Here is a 13,752-nt window from a genome sequence, read left to right on the forward strand (position 1 = left end):
TGGTTTGCGAGGACAGCCATTCCATCCAGAGCAGCACCAAGAAGGAAAGCAGCTGACAAGGAAACGTGTCATGGGCAGAGAGATAGCACCAGCAGCACAAGATACACAAGTGCTCGAGGGACCTCTGGTGTGCAGGCCACAGACACACATAAGCAATATCATTGGCATCGCAGGCGTGAAAAATCAAGCTAACAGCAGCATGGGACCTGAGGGTGGAACAAGTCAACCCCCTGGTTTGGCATCCTGGCCTGAAAACATGCCAAATTGAAGGCATCCTGTTTGGGCAGTCCCGGGCAAAGACTGGCTCATCCTCCTGCCCAACACCATGAAGCTGGATCCACCAGAAGATGTGGAGAAGGCAATGGAAGTGGATCCACCGCAGCCAGAACAGAACTGGGACTACCCTGGCATGTCTTCACTCTGTGCCATCAGAAAGCACAAACAGCATCACAGGAGTGCCCAGCCAGCTCCCTACTCGTTGCTCAGGCCCCATCCCAGGCATTAGCTTGGAGCCCCTAAATCTCACGGACATCCCACAGGCTTGCCTGCAAGATGTCCCGGCAATAAACAACTCTTGCCAATTCTCGGGGTTGTGTGAGTGCTTCTTTCCCATCCCCCAGACCTTGGGCAACACATGGTGTCCCTTCTGCACAGAGTTTCGAGGAAGAGCACAAGAGAGGACCCAGATTCCTTCGGGCTGCTGCACTGGGGTGACAGGAGTCGTCCCCGGGGGCCACCATGCGCCTTTAACATCTGTGAAAATAGACTGAGGGGTGAAAATAGTAGTGTGTAAGCAATTATGGGTAGATAATTTCTTAGATTAGGAGTGAGTTTCTATATCTGAGTAATTGGTAACGACAGACATGGAGAAGGCTGAGGCACTCAACAACTTCTTTGCCTCTGTCTGCACTGGCAGACAGGCTTCCCAAGTCTTTCAACTCCCTGAACCCGTAGACAGAGGCTGGGGGATCAAAGTCCCACCAACTGTAAGTGAAGAGCAGGTTTGAGACCACCTGATGAATCTGAACAGGTACAAGTCTATGGGACCTAACGACATGAATCCCAGGGTCCCAAGTGAACTGGCTGATAGAGTCGCCAAGCCTCTCTCCATCACAGTTGAAAAGTCCTGGCAATTGGGTGAAGTCCCTGAGGACTGAAAAAAGGGGAACATCACGCCCCTAGTTGTCAGCAATGAAAGGATTGAACAAAGACCACTACTCTTCAACAACACAAATTATTAGGAGACATTTCTTCTCAGAGCAGTCAGGCATTGGGACGGGTTGCCCAGGGAGGTGGTGGAGTCACCGTCCCTGGGGGTGTTCAAGGGAAGGTTGGACGTGGTGCTTAGGGACATGGTTCGTGGGTGACACTGGTTTGTAGGGTGATGGTTGGACGAGATGATCCTGAAGGTCTCTTCCAACCTTAACGAATCTATGGTTCTCTTCTCCCCTCATGCTCACAGAACCACAAGTTACTATAAATCCAACTCCATTCTTCCACAAAAAGTATCAATTCTGCATTTTTTCTTACGCAAACTGCTAGCAAACTTCATACAGCAACATAAATAAAGAATGCTGAATGCTTAAAAAAAAAATTCTATAATGAGTATCAAGGAAAGAAAACAGCCAACAACAATTAGAGAATGTAGGATAAACTTCCAAAAAACATTTAGAAGAGAACTGCTTTATTCCAAGATAGCTACGTGTTTTCTATCTGATTACTCAATAACTACATGGTTCTTCACTGTTGATTGCCTTTTCAGTTGTAATTCTATCAACAGTTTTCATTACCCCTACATTTCACATCAAGGCTTTTTATGATTACTAAAACCAACTCACTTTGTGAATTAAAGATTAGAGAAAAAAGTGCAACTCAATATACAACAGGAAATCACTCTAGGGTTGCAATTGCAATGCATTTCTATAATTAACTGATTTCAGCATCAGTTTGTGCGCGTTATCCTCTCACATTACCAAAACAAACTTTACCTCTAGTTTGCCTTTTTCTTCTTGAATCTTTACAGTCCTGATTATTCTATCAAGTAGACCATAACCCTTGTCCATTTAAAGAAGGTAATACTTAATATTTGGTTATCGTAACTCAGTTCACTCTATACTCTGAGGAGGGCATTTGACGGAATTCTTAATTAGAGAAAAACTTAGAAAAATTATTCTAAGGCAATTTGGAAACTATCATCATATCTTGTAAGCTAAGTCCACTTGCTAGCACTGAAGCTTGTAAAGTTGCAGTCGATATGCAAAAAAAAAAAAAAAAGGATGAAACAAGTGGAAGATTATTAAAAATTTTCTGCACCACTCCACAGTGAGCTGAAGTATAGCTTCAGATCTGGAGAATTTCCTACCATATGAATAGTATAAGAAGACACATTAAATCTAGTTCACAAAACACTCTTAATATGCTAAGCATTTAAAATGGTACGAGTTTGTATTTACAACATGTTTAAGCAAATGTACCAGATTCCTGCCATGCAGATAGTGTCAGATTCTAACTAGTATTTAAATCATAGAGTTGAAGCATTCATGAATTTTGGAATTCTAGGCAAATCCATAATTCTAACTGTATTTTTATAAAAAGTTAAATGCACACTGAATGACAACTTCTGAACAAAGCACAAAATTTACGCTGCAATATTACGTGCTTAAACTTCCCCTGGCCTCATCCCCCATCCTGAAATCCTGTAAATATGATTGTTTTGTGCTAGGACACTCCTACCTCACACCCCTCCCCCCCAAAAGCAGAATCCTCATTTTCATAGTAGAAGTCAGACCTTTCCACTAAAAAAAAAATCTTTCATCTAAAAAAAAAAAATCAAAAATATTTCAGAATATTCAGCAGGTGTGACAAGCTTGGGTAGACTCCTAATCTATAATAAAGTACAAGGTATATCTCACAAAGCCACCCACAGGATAGAGAACTTGTGTCATTAGTTTTCAATTCATGTATGTGTGCACAGTAGTTCCATTTTATAAACCTTTATAACTCTTTGTAAATCCTGCATAGAATTTTTGGGATAATATCATTACTCATCCTGTGGCTTTAAGAGGCAAGGCCCATGGTTTTATAAATGACCTACAGTATTGCCCTTCTAAAAGAATACTGCAGTGTGTACCACAAACTCGCAGAAAATTCGGTACCCTACAGAACAAGAATTTCTTGTTAAAAACTGTAATATCCATTATTTCCAAGCCCATGAGGAACATTTTTCTACAGTGAAATATAGAAGACATCATTCTGAACACAAGCAGTACAACCACATTGTACTTTGATTTAATATTTTAAAATAATGTTTAATGATTTAAAAGAGAAAAAAGTAGACATGAACTGTAAGAATTTCCTTTCCTTTTGTCTGGCTGAAGAGTTAAGTGAAAATTGCTACATCCTCTGTACTAAAATACCACCCTTAAATTCTTTACTTTAAGTTTAATTCTGTTTTCAAGGTGTGTTTTGTTTTTTTTTTTAACAGCACTTAAATTTTTCTTAATTAAAGGTTTAGAATTCTAAAGAATATACTATGTTTGATTGATTTTTACCTTTGTATATCAAAGCTGTAAACACCATGAAACAGGGGTACAGTTTTCTTTAATGTGCCACATTTTCTAATTGAATAGTCTCCCAGAGAGCAGTAGAATAGCTTTAAATAAGATTCACATGCATGTAAAGAGTCAATGCTGGGTTAGTTAGCTAGGAGTTTCTACTTGTTGATTATGAAACCTAGGGAAATTGCCATGTGTCATTTCAAAAATATATTTTTAACTCCATTTTAATCCTCAAGTTATTGTATTCGGCTGAAAAAGTGTCTTACGTAACTGAGAATTCATATCTTTCATTAAGGGCTATATTAATACCTACCTATTTTTAAGGCATTTCTAAAGCAATTTAGAATAAATTGCTCTTGTATGTGTACCCATTAAAGAACTTCCTCATTTTTACCCATATATTCTGATTTCAATTATGCTCACTAAATGTCCCACGTTTATCAGTAACTGCCCTATTCAGCAAAGCATTTCCGCACAAGACCAACTTAGAGCAATTCTTATCTGGCTCCCAAATTAGTAAGGTCATCTTAGTTTAATCTGACTAAAAACTATTACACTGAGAGACATAATAAGTCTATCAAGAAGACTAAAGCACATTTCCTTGAAGAACACTGCTCATTTGAAATAACAGAATATAGAATCAATAAAACTGCGTTAAAGAAAAAACAGATTTTGTATCCACAGGATGAACATTCCTACTCAAGACATTTTCTTTTGCTCTCCTACCTCTAAATACACATACTGCGGTTTTGCCATACATTTGGTCTTCATTATTGTAGAAAATCCTCCAAATCTGATACAAATTTAATACCTGCTTCATGTACGCATAGCACATGGTCTCTGCAACACGCTTTCCTTCATCGTAGCAGGCTCTTGGACCTATTGGATTCACGTGGCCCCAGTAATCCTCATTTTGAGGGTGAACTTCAGGATCTATGGAGGAAAAAACACCTTAAATGATCTTCTATTCAAAAGGTGATTACATATAATGAATCTTCTGGTGGATCACTGATGTTAGACAGTTTAATAGATTCTCTCTGAACTGTGCATTAAAAAAATAAGTTTCAACATAACTCATTAAAAGCATATTCTCTAGAATCATGAAAAATGACAATTATAGAACATGTAAGACTCTAGTAAGATAGCCAAGTGTAAGCAAACAAGAGCCCTGTGCTTTCTGATAGAAGAATGAGAACAGAGGGTTAAATTTAGCTCTTCTGTGCAAAGTTTACCTACCTCAAAGACACAAATACAACCCTAGAGAATTCCATGTAAACATTATAGGTTCAGTTCTGATTTCTTGCTTGGGTATATGCTTTGATTCTTCTTAAGCTATTCCACCAAAAGCGTATACCTTGAGGTATGTTCTTTGTCATTCTGCTCTTTTTCCCCCCCAAATCTGCACTGCATCTTTGCATCTTGTTACAGAGATGAGTACTTTTTGTTTGCTTGGCTATTTTTTAAAGCCACAACTACTAATGTTGAGCAGGTGCCCGTGCTTGTGTATCTCCATCACCCTTGCAACACTGCTATTAACCATTAAGCAGGAGTTCACAACAGCAGGAAGTTTCTCTGTTAAGCACACAGTCTGTTGTACAGTGCAAGAAATTATCAAAGATTTTTGTTGCATCCAACTAGCAGTTCTATTGGTAATTCTCTCACTACTTTACTTCTTAGTGATAGCAAAAGGAAGAAGATATATGATACCATTGCTGAATACTAAATTTTAAGAAACACTGCAAGAGCATGTGTGCACAATCATTGTTTTCTCAGATTGGAGTTCATGCCCTTGTCTTTTGCACTAGGGCTATTGCTGAATCATAAGAATATAATTTGTAAGTACACTGGGAAAAGAAATGCAGGTTTGCTACTGAACTGATCTTTCTTCACAAGTTTTCATTATGGCACCTGGATCTTAATTAGGGTTCAACACTCAAAATTCCCCTACAAGCCCCTTTGAAAAAGAGCCATAAACACAGACACAGGAAAATTGCAAACAGCAGTCCAAGCCTTCCTCCACTGCTCTTACTAGAGATATTTAAAGCAAGTACTAATGCCCACATTTTAAACTGATAAGTACATCTGATGAAGAATTGAAGCTAAGACAGTGATAAATATCTGTAATTCATCAAAAGGTCTGTAAATACCTTTTAATATTTGCATCTCAAGAGCTCGATATATTTTTTTAATCTTTCTTACCTCCATACACCTCTGATGTAGAGGCCAGTAGCAGCCGTGCTCCAACACGTTTGGCTAATCCTATATTTTGGGAAACAGGAAAAGAAGAACATAATTTGAGCAAGCACAGGAATCCTTCAGTCATGTTAACTGCTTTATTGTGATCCCGATTTGCATTGTTTTTAAAGAGAATTCAATTTCTCTCACTAGATAAATCTAGCTGTAAATCACATCTGCAGCTCCCAATCTCAAGCTAGGAGACTTGAGAAACAGCAAAACATCCACAAGTGATGCGTTCAGTTCTGGTTAACTAAATGTTACATCAAGCTAAGATCTAAGAACTTAGTATATCACACATAAATAAAGGCCAAGGAAACATAAACCATTCCAAATATGAAACCAGAATCTAGAAATAACATACTGTATCATGATTCATGAAATTGAAAGTTAGGCTACATAAAGAATCTTATTCTGTATAACATGTTATACAACAAATACTATCAGTTTCCTTTTTTTTAAAAAAAAAATAATTACTGCTCCATTAAACAGCCTGGGTGATCTTACCCAGCTATTCAGATTACTCTGCCTTCCATTTCAATGCCCTTATGGCCTTCAAGTTGGCATGGCCAATCAAAGATATCTTTCATCTAATTCATTTAATTATTTTAATTCTACCCACTAGGATATCAAATGTGAGATCGGCTAGGGCCCAGCAGTCTTTTTTGTCTCACTCTCAGGATCACTGACAGCCAGTTCAAGTTGCAACACATGCCAAATAGATTAAAGATGGGAGGAAAAAGTAGCAAAGGCTTGATGCCTTCTTTTTACAGGCCCATTCCCAGCATCAAAACCAACAGAGAAAGCTGAAAGTTTTGCCTTGCAATTATCTAGTGTGAAGCTAGATAATAAATGTCCTTGCCGTATTTGCTGGCCAAGGAGTGAGTGCACAAGAGGGAGAAGTGCTCTTAAGTTTGGGGTTTACAGACCAAGCGCAGTCCCATCTAGTTCAGTCTTTGCTGTGGTGGAAAGGCCCAGTCACTCATGGCCAATGTGGGATTGTTCTGCAGTCACCAAGGTGAGAAGTGCAGTCACTGGCATAACTTCACCATAAAAATCCCACATTCTTAACTGCACTTTCTATAATTACAGCACAGGTATTACTCCATAGCCAAGTTACAGGCATGAAGTTCTGTTGCTTTGCTAGCTGAGCTTGCTTGTTGTCAGGGTTTATAGAATCATAGAATATCCCAAGTTGGAAGGGACCCATAAGGATCACCAAGTCCAACTCCTGGCACCACATAGGTCTACCCCAGAATTCAGACCATGAATTCATTTGCAGATACATTTAAAGGAAAAGCACAAAAGTCTTCAAAGAGGAGATTTTTTTTTTTCTTAAACAAGCAATTTTTTTTTACCACCTTTGACTCAAGCAATTTTTTTACTCACATTTGACTCCCCCTAATACCGATGTACAGGTTATATTAATGTAACGATGTCAATAAGTAAGAAGAAAAAAGATTTCCACTTACCCAGCATGTTTAATGTCCCAATAGTGTTGGTCTTTAGTGTCTTTATAGGATTATACATGTAATTGGGAGGAGAAGCAGGAGACGCTAGATGATAGATCTGGTCCACTACAGAAAGCCAGAGAGGGGAGAAAAGAAAACATTATTTTTCCATGTGATATATTAAATGAGGAAGCATTAGTTGAGATACAAGTACTTCTTTCTGCATTTCCTTACATTGGAACTCAATTCATATGTTGCTACTTATAGTTGATGTGTTTGCAAACCTGTTGTACCACATCAAGACTTAAGTTTTAGTAAAACAATAGCTAATGTATAATGCATATCAACACTGTTGACACAAAAACCAGAAGTCTGTTGAGATTTTTCACTTGCACAAATTTTAGCAATGAGTACTTCAGTAACATTAAAAAGCTGCAAAAGTGAATGAATTATTTTCTTATTCTCAAGTTTTTAAGTGACTACCAACTTCAGAATATTTTTTTTCCCCCCACACGGAATCCCAAACAAAGACGGCAGAAACATTTTTTTAATACTATGAGGATTTGTATTTTAGTAGTTACACAGTGAGGGACATGCCAAGATATGGACATTTAATTTTTTCAATTTTCCACTATCCACTGCATTTGTTCCACAAGCATTCTATGCTGTACTACGGATAACATAGGATTTTAGATTACATTACATTTAGATTATATTAGTATGTGATTACAATAGATAATGATGGAAATCTTAGTCAAATCTCCTAAAGCTGGGACCAGCTTCACTACAGCAGGCTGCAAATTTCACTGCTGAAAATAAGAACACAAGCTTGGAAATATTACAGGGATGAGAAGTCAATTATAATACAAAGAAATAAAAACTAGACTTGTTCATACCAACAGTATCCAATATTCAACAAACACAGACAGCAAACTTTTCATAATTCAGCTAATGTAAATATGAAAGTGTCTATCTTCTTTGTAACACAAATCACGGTTAGTTAGCACTACTTAAAAGAAAGAGAGCATGGATAAGCAAATGCCAACAATATTAAGATCAAGTGAGAGATAGTGATGCTTAAGAAAGAAAAATAAGTCCCCTACCAAGGTCATCCAAGAAAAGTAGTCGAGAAGTAAGAATTAGAATAGAGGATGGAAAAAAGGTAGAGTCAGTCCTTTTGTGTAACAAAAGGAAAGTTTTATTTATTTATTTAAAGAAGAGTCAGCACTAAAGCAGTCAGTTTTTTCAAGCTGGTGCCACAAAATATATTCAGTTCTTATAGAATCATAGAATGGCTTAGGTTGTAAAGGACCATAAAGATCATCTAATTTCAACCCCCAAATATGTTTATGTTGCCCTGTTTTTTTTGGTCAACGTACTTTAATATCTACAGGTGATCAGCTGCCTACAAGATGGCAAAACAGCCCAGAGAACTAGAGGGATGGTATTTTGGCAGATGTGGTCACAACAGTGAAATAAATGGATATGGACCAAAAAAAAAGAACAGAAAAAAAAAAAAGTTAAAGATTATTAAAGCAAGATTATTAAAACCTCACATCAGGGGCTAGAGCTGTCAGCAACTGTGAACACAGCAGCAAGAAGTATTTTGGCAAGCACTTTACCAGACCAGTGATAAAATAAAGAAATATTGACCAGGAAAGGCTTAAACTGGAGAAGGTATGTTTACAAGGTCTGAGTTAGTTTGAGTTACTTTGTGACACCTCAAGTCTAAAGGGCAAGTTTTGAATTTTTAAGAGACCAGATTCTTTTCAAGCAAAGCAAGACATTGCAAAAATAGAAATGACTTAGTTACAAATGCATCTACTGAATAAAAGCTTCACAAAACGGAAATCTGTTGTGAACAGAAACTGCACTTACTCCATGTCAAGTCTTTAGAAACTTAAGCTCTGTTTCAGTTCAACTATATGCTTGAATTTGTGTCAATTTATAATTTTCACTGATTTTGATATTCATATAACATACATTTTGGGAGACATTGTTGGCTTTAGCCTCAGAGTCTTTTTTTTGCCTTGCCTCTTCCAAGAGGGGCAGAATGTTGATAGTCACTAAACAGATGACTGTGGCGGAGGTGGTGCAGGAATGACAACCAAGCCCAGGCAGTACCAAATATTCTGTAGCAAAAATATGTTGGTGGCACAGGTTTAATAATGTGGGCCAAGATCAGAGCCCCACAGAATCATTTTGCACTTGATTGTTGTACAGTACATGGCTCTAACCAGACCTGTCTGATTCATTGCTAACATTAAGAAAATTAGTTTGTATTTCTAGCCATTTTTAATTAGCTGTAGAAAGTTGTTGGTATGCTTGTTTTAAGGCTTCCAAAGGCTGCTGAGGAAGCAGGAAGAAGAAAAGCCAGTGGGAGAAGGATATGGGCTATGCATTCCTGTCTGATGTTTTCTTATTCAACTCCCATAGCTAAAAATCAGATAAACAGACCTTAATGATGAGGACAGAAATACCAATTGCTTTTAGATGCCCAAGTTTGTGGTAGGACTAGTATCTTGTAACTCCACATTGAAGTCAGCTGCCTCCACCCCATTTATGCAAGTAAAATGATATTTCACAGCAGAAATACATACTTCAGAGGATGAGTGAAATCATTTAAAAATTACATATTTTTTTTTCTGCAGACACACAGTCAACCCTAGTGCAAAGATGAGTATGAACAGGAGCACTAATCCTCAAGTCCCTGTGTAAACTAATTAAGTACATTATTTCTGTCCTATATACATTTAATCTAAAATTTCATTTGGTAGTTTTTAATACAATTCTATCTGTTACCAAGACGTGGGATAGATCACAGAAATACCAGCTTATCCATTCATTCTCTTCTGTTCTCCAACTAACAGCTATGTCTCTTTACACTAAAGTTTATAGGAACACGATCCACAGTGCTCTCAAGTAAACATCTTGTGAAGCCTGTAATATTAAATAACGTAAAGAATAAGAGGTAAAAAATGAAACAAAGGTGGATTTCTATACTTTTTTCCTTCAATATAATAGAAAAGATTCCTTTCTTTATACATAACCCTTTAGAAAAGACAGTTGTCATCTTGGACTAAAAGAAAAAAAGTTTATTAGTGGATTAAACCTTTTAAACCTTGACACAACAGTTAGGCTGGAAAGAAAATCGCTTTAAAAATCCCAGGTACTTCATGAACGCACAACTCAAGTACAATAAAAAAAAGTGTTCACATAACTATTATGCAAAGCTTTAGAAATTTTCTTTTCACATTTTGTTTTTGATTATTTCCTGCCTTTTGAGATTCATAAACTACTTTAATTACAGAATTCACCGCCTTTGCATTTCTCCTTGTAAAGGTCAAGTGAAAGCTACATGGTCCTTGTGAGTTCTCTACTGATACCTTCCCCAAACCCTACAGCAACAAAAATTCTACTGGAGGAAGACAAAGTCATTCAGCATTACAGTTAACGATAGTTATCACAGGGCGAAGACATGAAACATGTATCTTGGTGGTATACCACTCTGTCTGGCCAGCCCAGATCAAGATCCAAGAATGCCGAGTGCCACCTTATGTGTCATGGATCAAAGTAAGTACTTACAGATACTACGTTAGCATCACTATGAAGCTAAATAATTCATCAAGAGATTTAATGAAAGCTACACATCTTCAAACTAAATTCACTTTCCATGTCAACAGCATAGACATTGTTCTTTCTAGATCAGAAATGAGGTCTCCTTCCAAAATAAAGTACCAATTACTTTTTCTGGAATTCAAGTGTTAATCATCCATATATGAACTTGTTCAAACAGGACAGCATATAAATAGGAGTTCCTTAGCGGAAAACCTTTAAGACTTCTCATTCATTCTGATTTCTATTTCCAAGTGAAAAGGACTACCAGGGACTAAAATAAGAGGTATTTATCCATATGTCAGAATAAAAAGAGAAGACTTTTTAAATCTGTTACAATAACTATTCCTCATTTCCTCAACTTGTTTTTTCCCCTCCTTTCCTATGCTGGACACCAAACCCTGTACCGTTTTTAAACTTGAACAAAACATTATCAGTTGCTATACTGATATACTGAAGTTAATTTTATCTTATTTTTTAGCCAATTTTATTTTAATATTTGGCTACACTAGGTTTAATTTATGTTGTTGGAGGATGAGAAGAAATTCAATAAACTGCCTACTGAATAATGTTATAATGTTATCACTGTAACATGAAGAATTAATGCGTCTTTATTACAAAAAGAATGGGACACGTAGCAAAAGGAACTCAGAATTCACATTCATTAGTGCCCAATAATTGAGCATCAAATGATAATTCTCTGAAAAGTTCTTGAGTGTAATCAGTTAGGAAGAAAGTAATGTAGGGGAATTAGGAAAGTTGATCTGGCTGAGGTATTAACTACCAGCACCTGGAGCCAATAATATCCCACCAGTGGAAACAAAAGTTTGAAATAAAGTAACAGACAGTAACTGAATCAATGCATTATCAGAACAAAGAAGTAACATGTTTGCAGAACTGTTTCAGTACTGTTGTCAGGAATTCATGACAAGCAATAGTACAAGAGATGCAATTACTAGAGGTTTTTCCTGTGAAATTTGACCCATTAGACTACAGCATGAGTAATAAATGGAGGAAAAAGACCTCCTCAGATCCATTGTTTTAACAAATGGAACAATTACATTGCTACAGAAGTCTAAAGAAAAGGAGAACTCCACCAGAACTCCAGCAGAATTACAGTAACTTTTTCATTGACTCACTCACTATATATTGATATATTCCCAAAGAAGACTACTAATACACCTCTTTTAAATACTGCTGTGTTAATGTTGCCTTACAATTTGGCATAACAGTTTGAGGCTTATAATAAGTGTAGACATTGAGTTACTTCTCCATCGTTGAAGCATCATGTTTTTTTCATTTTCTGTTGAAACCTGCAGGAATTCAATGCTGTCATTTTCCTATTCCACAAGCTGTGGAATGCTCATACCTAAACTAGGAGCACTGTTTTCCATAGAAGAAAGGTAAGGTAACTAATAAAAGTAAGTCGACTTGCTCTGTGAAAGATCTTATGTTCCTCTCAACTGACCATTCACAGTTGTAGATGTATGCAGTCTACAGTAACTAGACTCCTGAATTAAGCTTCTCAGCTCATGGCACACAGACCCCAGACTCTGTGTGTGCAAGCATGCACACAGGGACATGAGGCAATGGATGGGACAGACAGACTGACCTTTTGGCATCTTGTCTTCTCACAAAATCAGTCATGTGAAGGAGATATTAAAAACTTCCTCCTCCCATTCAATCAGAAAGGAAGAACGGATTTCACAGACAAGTGTTCTTAACCTCTCACCCCACGCTGGTCACAGAAACTAGGCTAATAATAAAGTATACAGGTAACAGATCAATCCAGAAGTCAGTGCCCAAAGATAATTTCTTTACAGACATGCTTATCGGCATAGAGCACATCCAAGAGCAAATACCAAGGTAGAAACTACTCACCCTCAATGTACAGCGGCTCAACGACATCATGATTTATCAGTTCGAAGTTCTCATGACCAATCCAGTGCTCCACATTTCTTTTCCTGCCCGTAAAGAAGTTGTCCACAACTGTAACCTCATGGCCATCCATCATTAGTTTGTCAGTAAGATGAGAACCCACAAACCCTGCTCCTCCAGTTATCTGCGTTAGGACAGTTGGTATAAATTTCGTTTTCTTTTTACAGAAACACCAGACAAAGTCTACAGCATGAAAACAAAAGAACAGTAGCTCTCAGATCCTTGCTTACTCCAGGGGAAACAACTCCATTTCCATGTTCAATTTTTTTTACCCAATATTTTAGGGCATCTAGAATTTCAAGAGATGCTTGATGTGCTTCATCACTGTCAGCCTATGAGTTTAGTTAACTATTCGCATCAACAAAATCACTTTTTTCAGATTAGAATGTTTTCCTTTTTTCCTTCAAAATGGATTGTGCCCTTTTTATGCAAGAGAGAGATCTAAAAAGACCCAAAAAGATAGGAGAATTCTCTACTATTCCCCTTTCTGAGAAAAACAGTCCATACCATTTTTGTGCAAGATCTATAACATTAGAAATGTCAACCCCAGCTTCTGTCTCGTTTAAATAGAAGGCATGTTGGGTGTTCTAAGTACTACAAATTCCTTCACCTCTCAGAGGTGAAAGGCCTCAGATAAGACCTCATCTGAAACAGCTGCTAAAACCAAAACTATTCCTTTTCTGTTCTAATGCATCCACAACCCCATTATGACAGGATGTGTACGCACATCCTATCGTTCTGTTTGCAGCCTCTTGTACCACTTAGTCTGACATACAACACGTGCCTGTCTTGGAACTTTATGATGTTTTTACTGTAAAGAAATTAGCAGAAATAAAATATTTTAAATCTAGTGCTCTTGTTCCATATTAAAGTAATCAAGTTTTATTTTTCCTCCTTTCTGTATCTCATTAAGAGTAAACAACAACAAAAATCACTAACAGAGTATTCAAGCAGTC

At 37.2% G+C, this 13,752-nt stretch overlaps 1 protein-coding gene across 3 annotated transcripts in view; it reads right to left on the reverse strand.

Moving 5' to 3' along the window:
• UXS1 (UDP-glucuronate decarboxylase 1) overlaps positions 1-13,752 on the reverse strand; it is a 54,693-nt gene that overhangs the window by 17,902 nt on the left and 23,039 nt on the right. For 2 of the 3 annotated variants that reach the window (XM_035316897.1, XM_035316906.1), the window contains exons 6-9: positions 12,740-12,920; positions 7,265-7,369; positions 5,757-5,816; positions 4,369-4,490 (exon numbers count right to left, since the gene is read on the reverse strand). In XM_035316897.1, coding sequence (XP_035172788.1) covers positions 4,369-4,490; positions 5,757-5,816; positions 7,265-7,369; positions 12,740-12,920 — 468 coding nt within the window. The remainder of the gene's footprint in view (positions 1-4,368; positions 4,491-5,756; positions 5,817-7,264; positions 7,370-12,739; positions 12,921-13,752) is intronic. The other variant, XM_035316916.1, reaches the window with a different exon arrangement.

This window comes from Oxyura jamaicensis, chromosome 1 (genome assembly GCF_011077185.1).
Source record: "Oxyura jamaicensis isolate SHBP4307 breed ruddy duck chromosome 1, BPBGC_Ojam_1.0, whole genome shotgun sequence".
NCBI lineage: Eukaryota > Metazoa > Chordata > Aves > Anseriformes > Anatidae > Oxyura > Oxyura jamaicensis.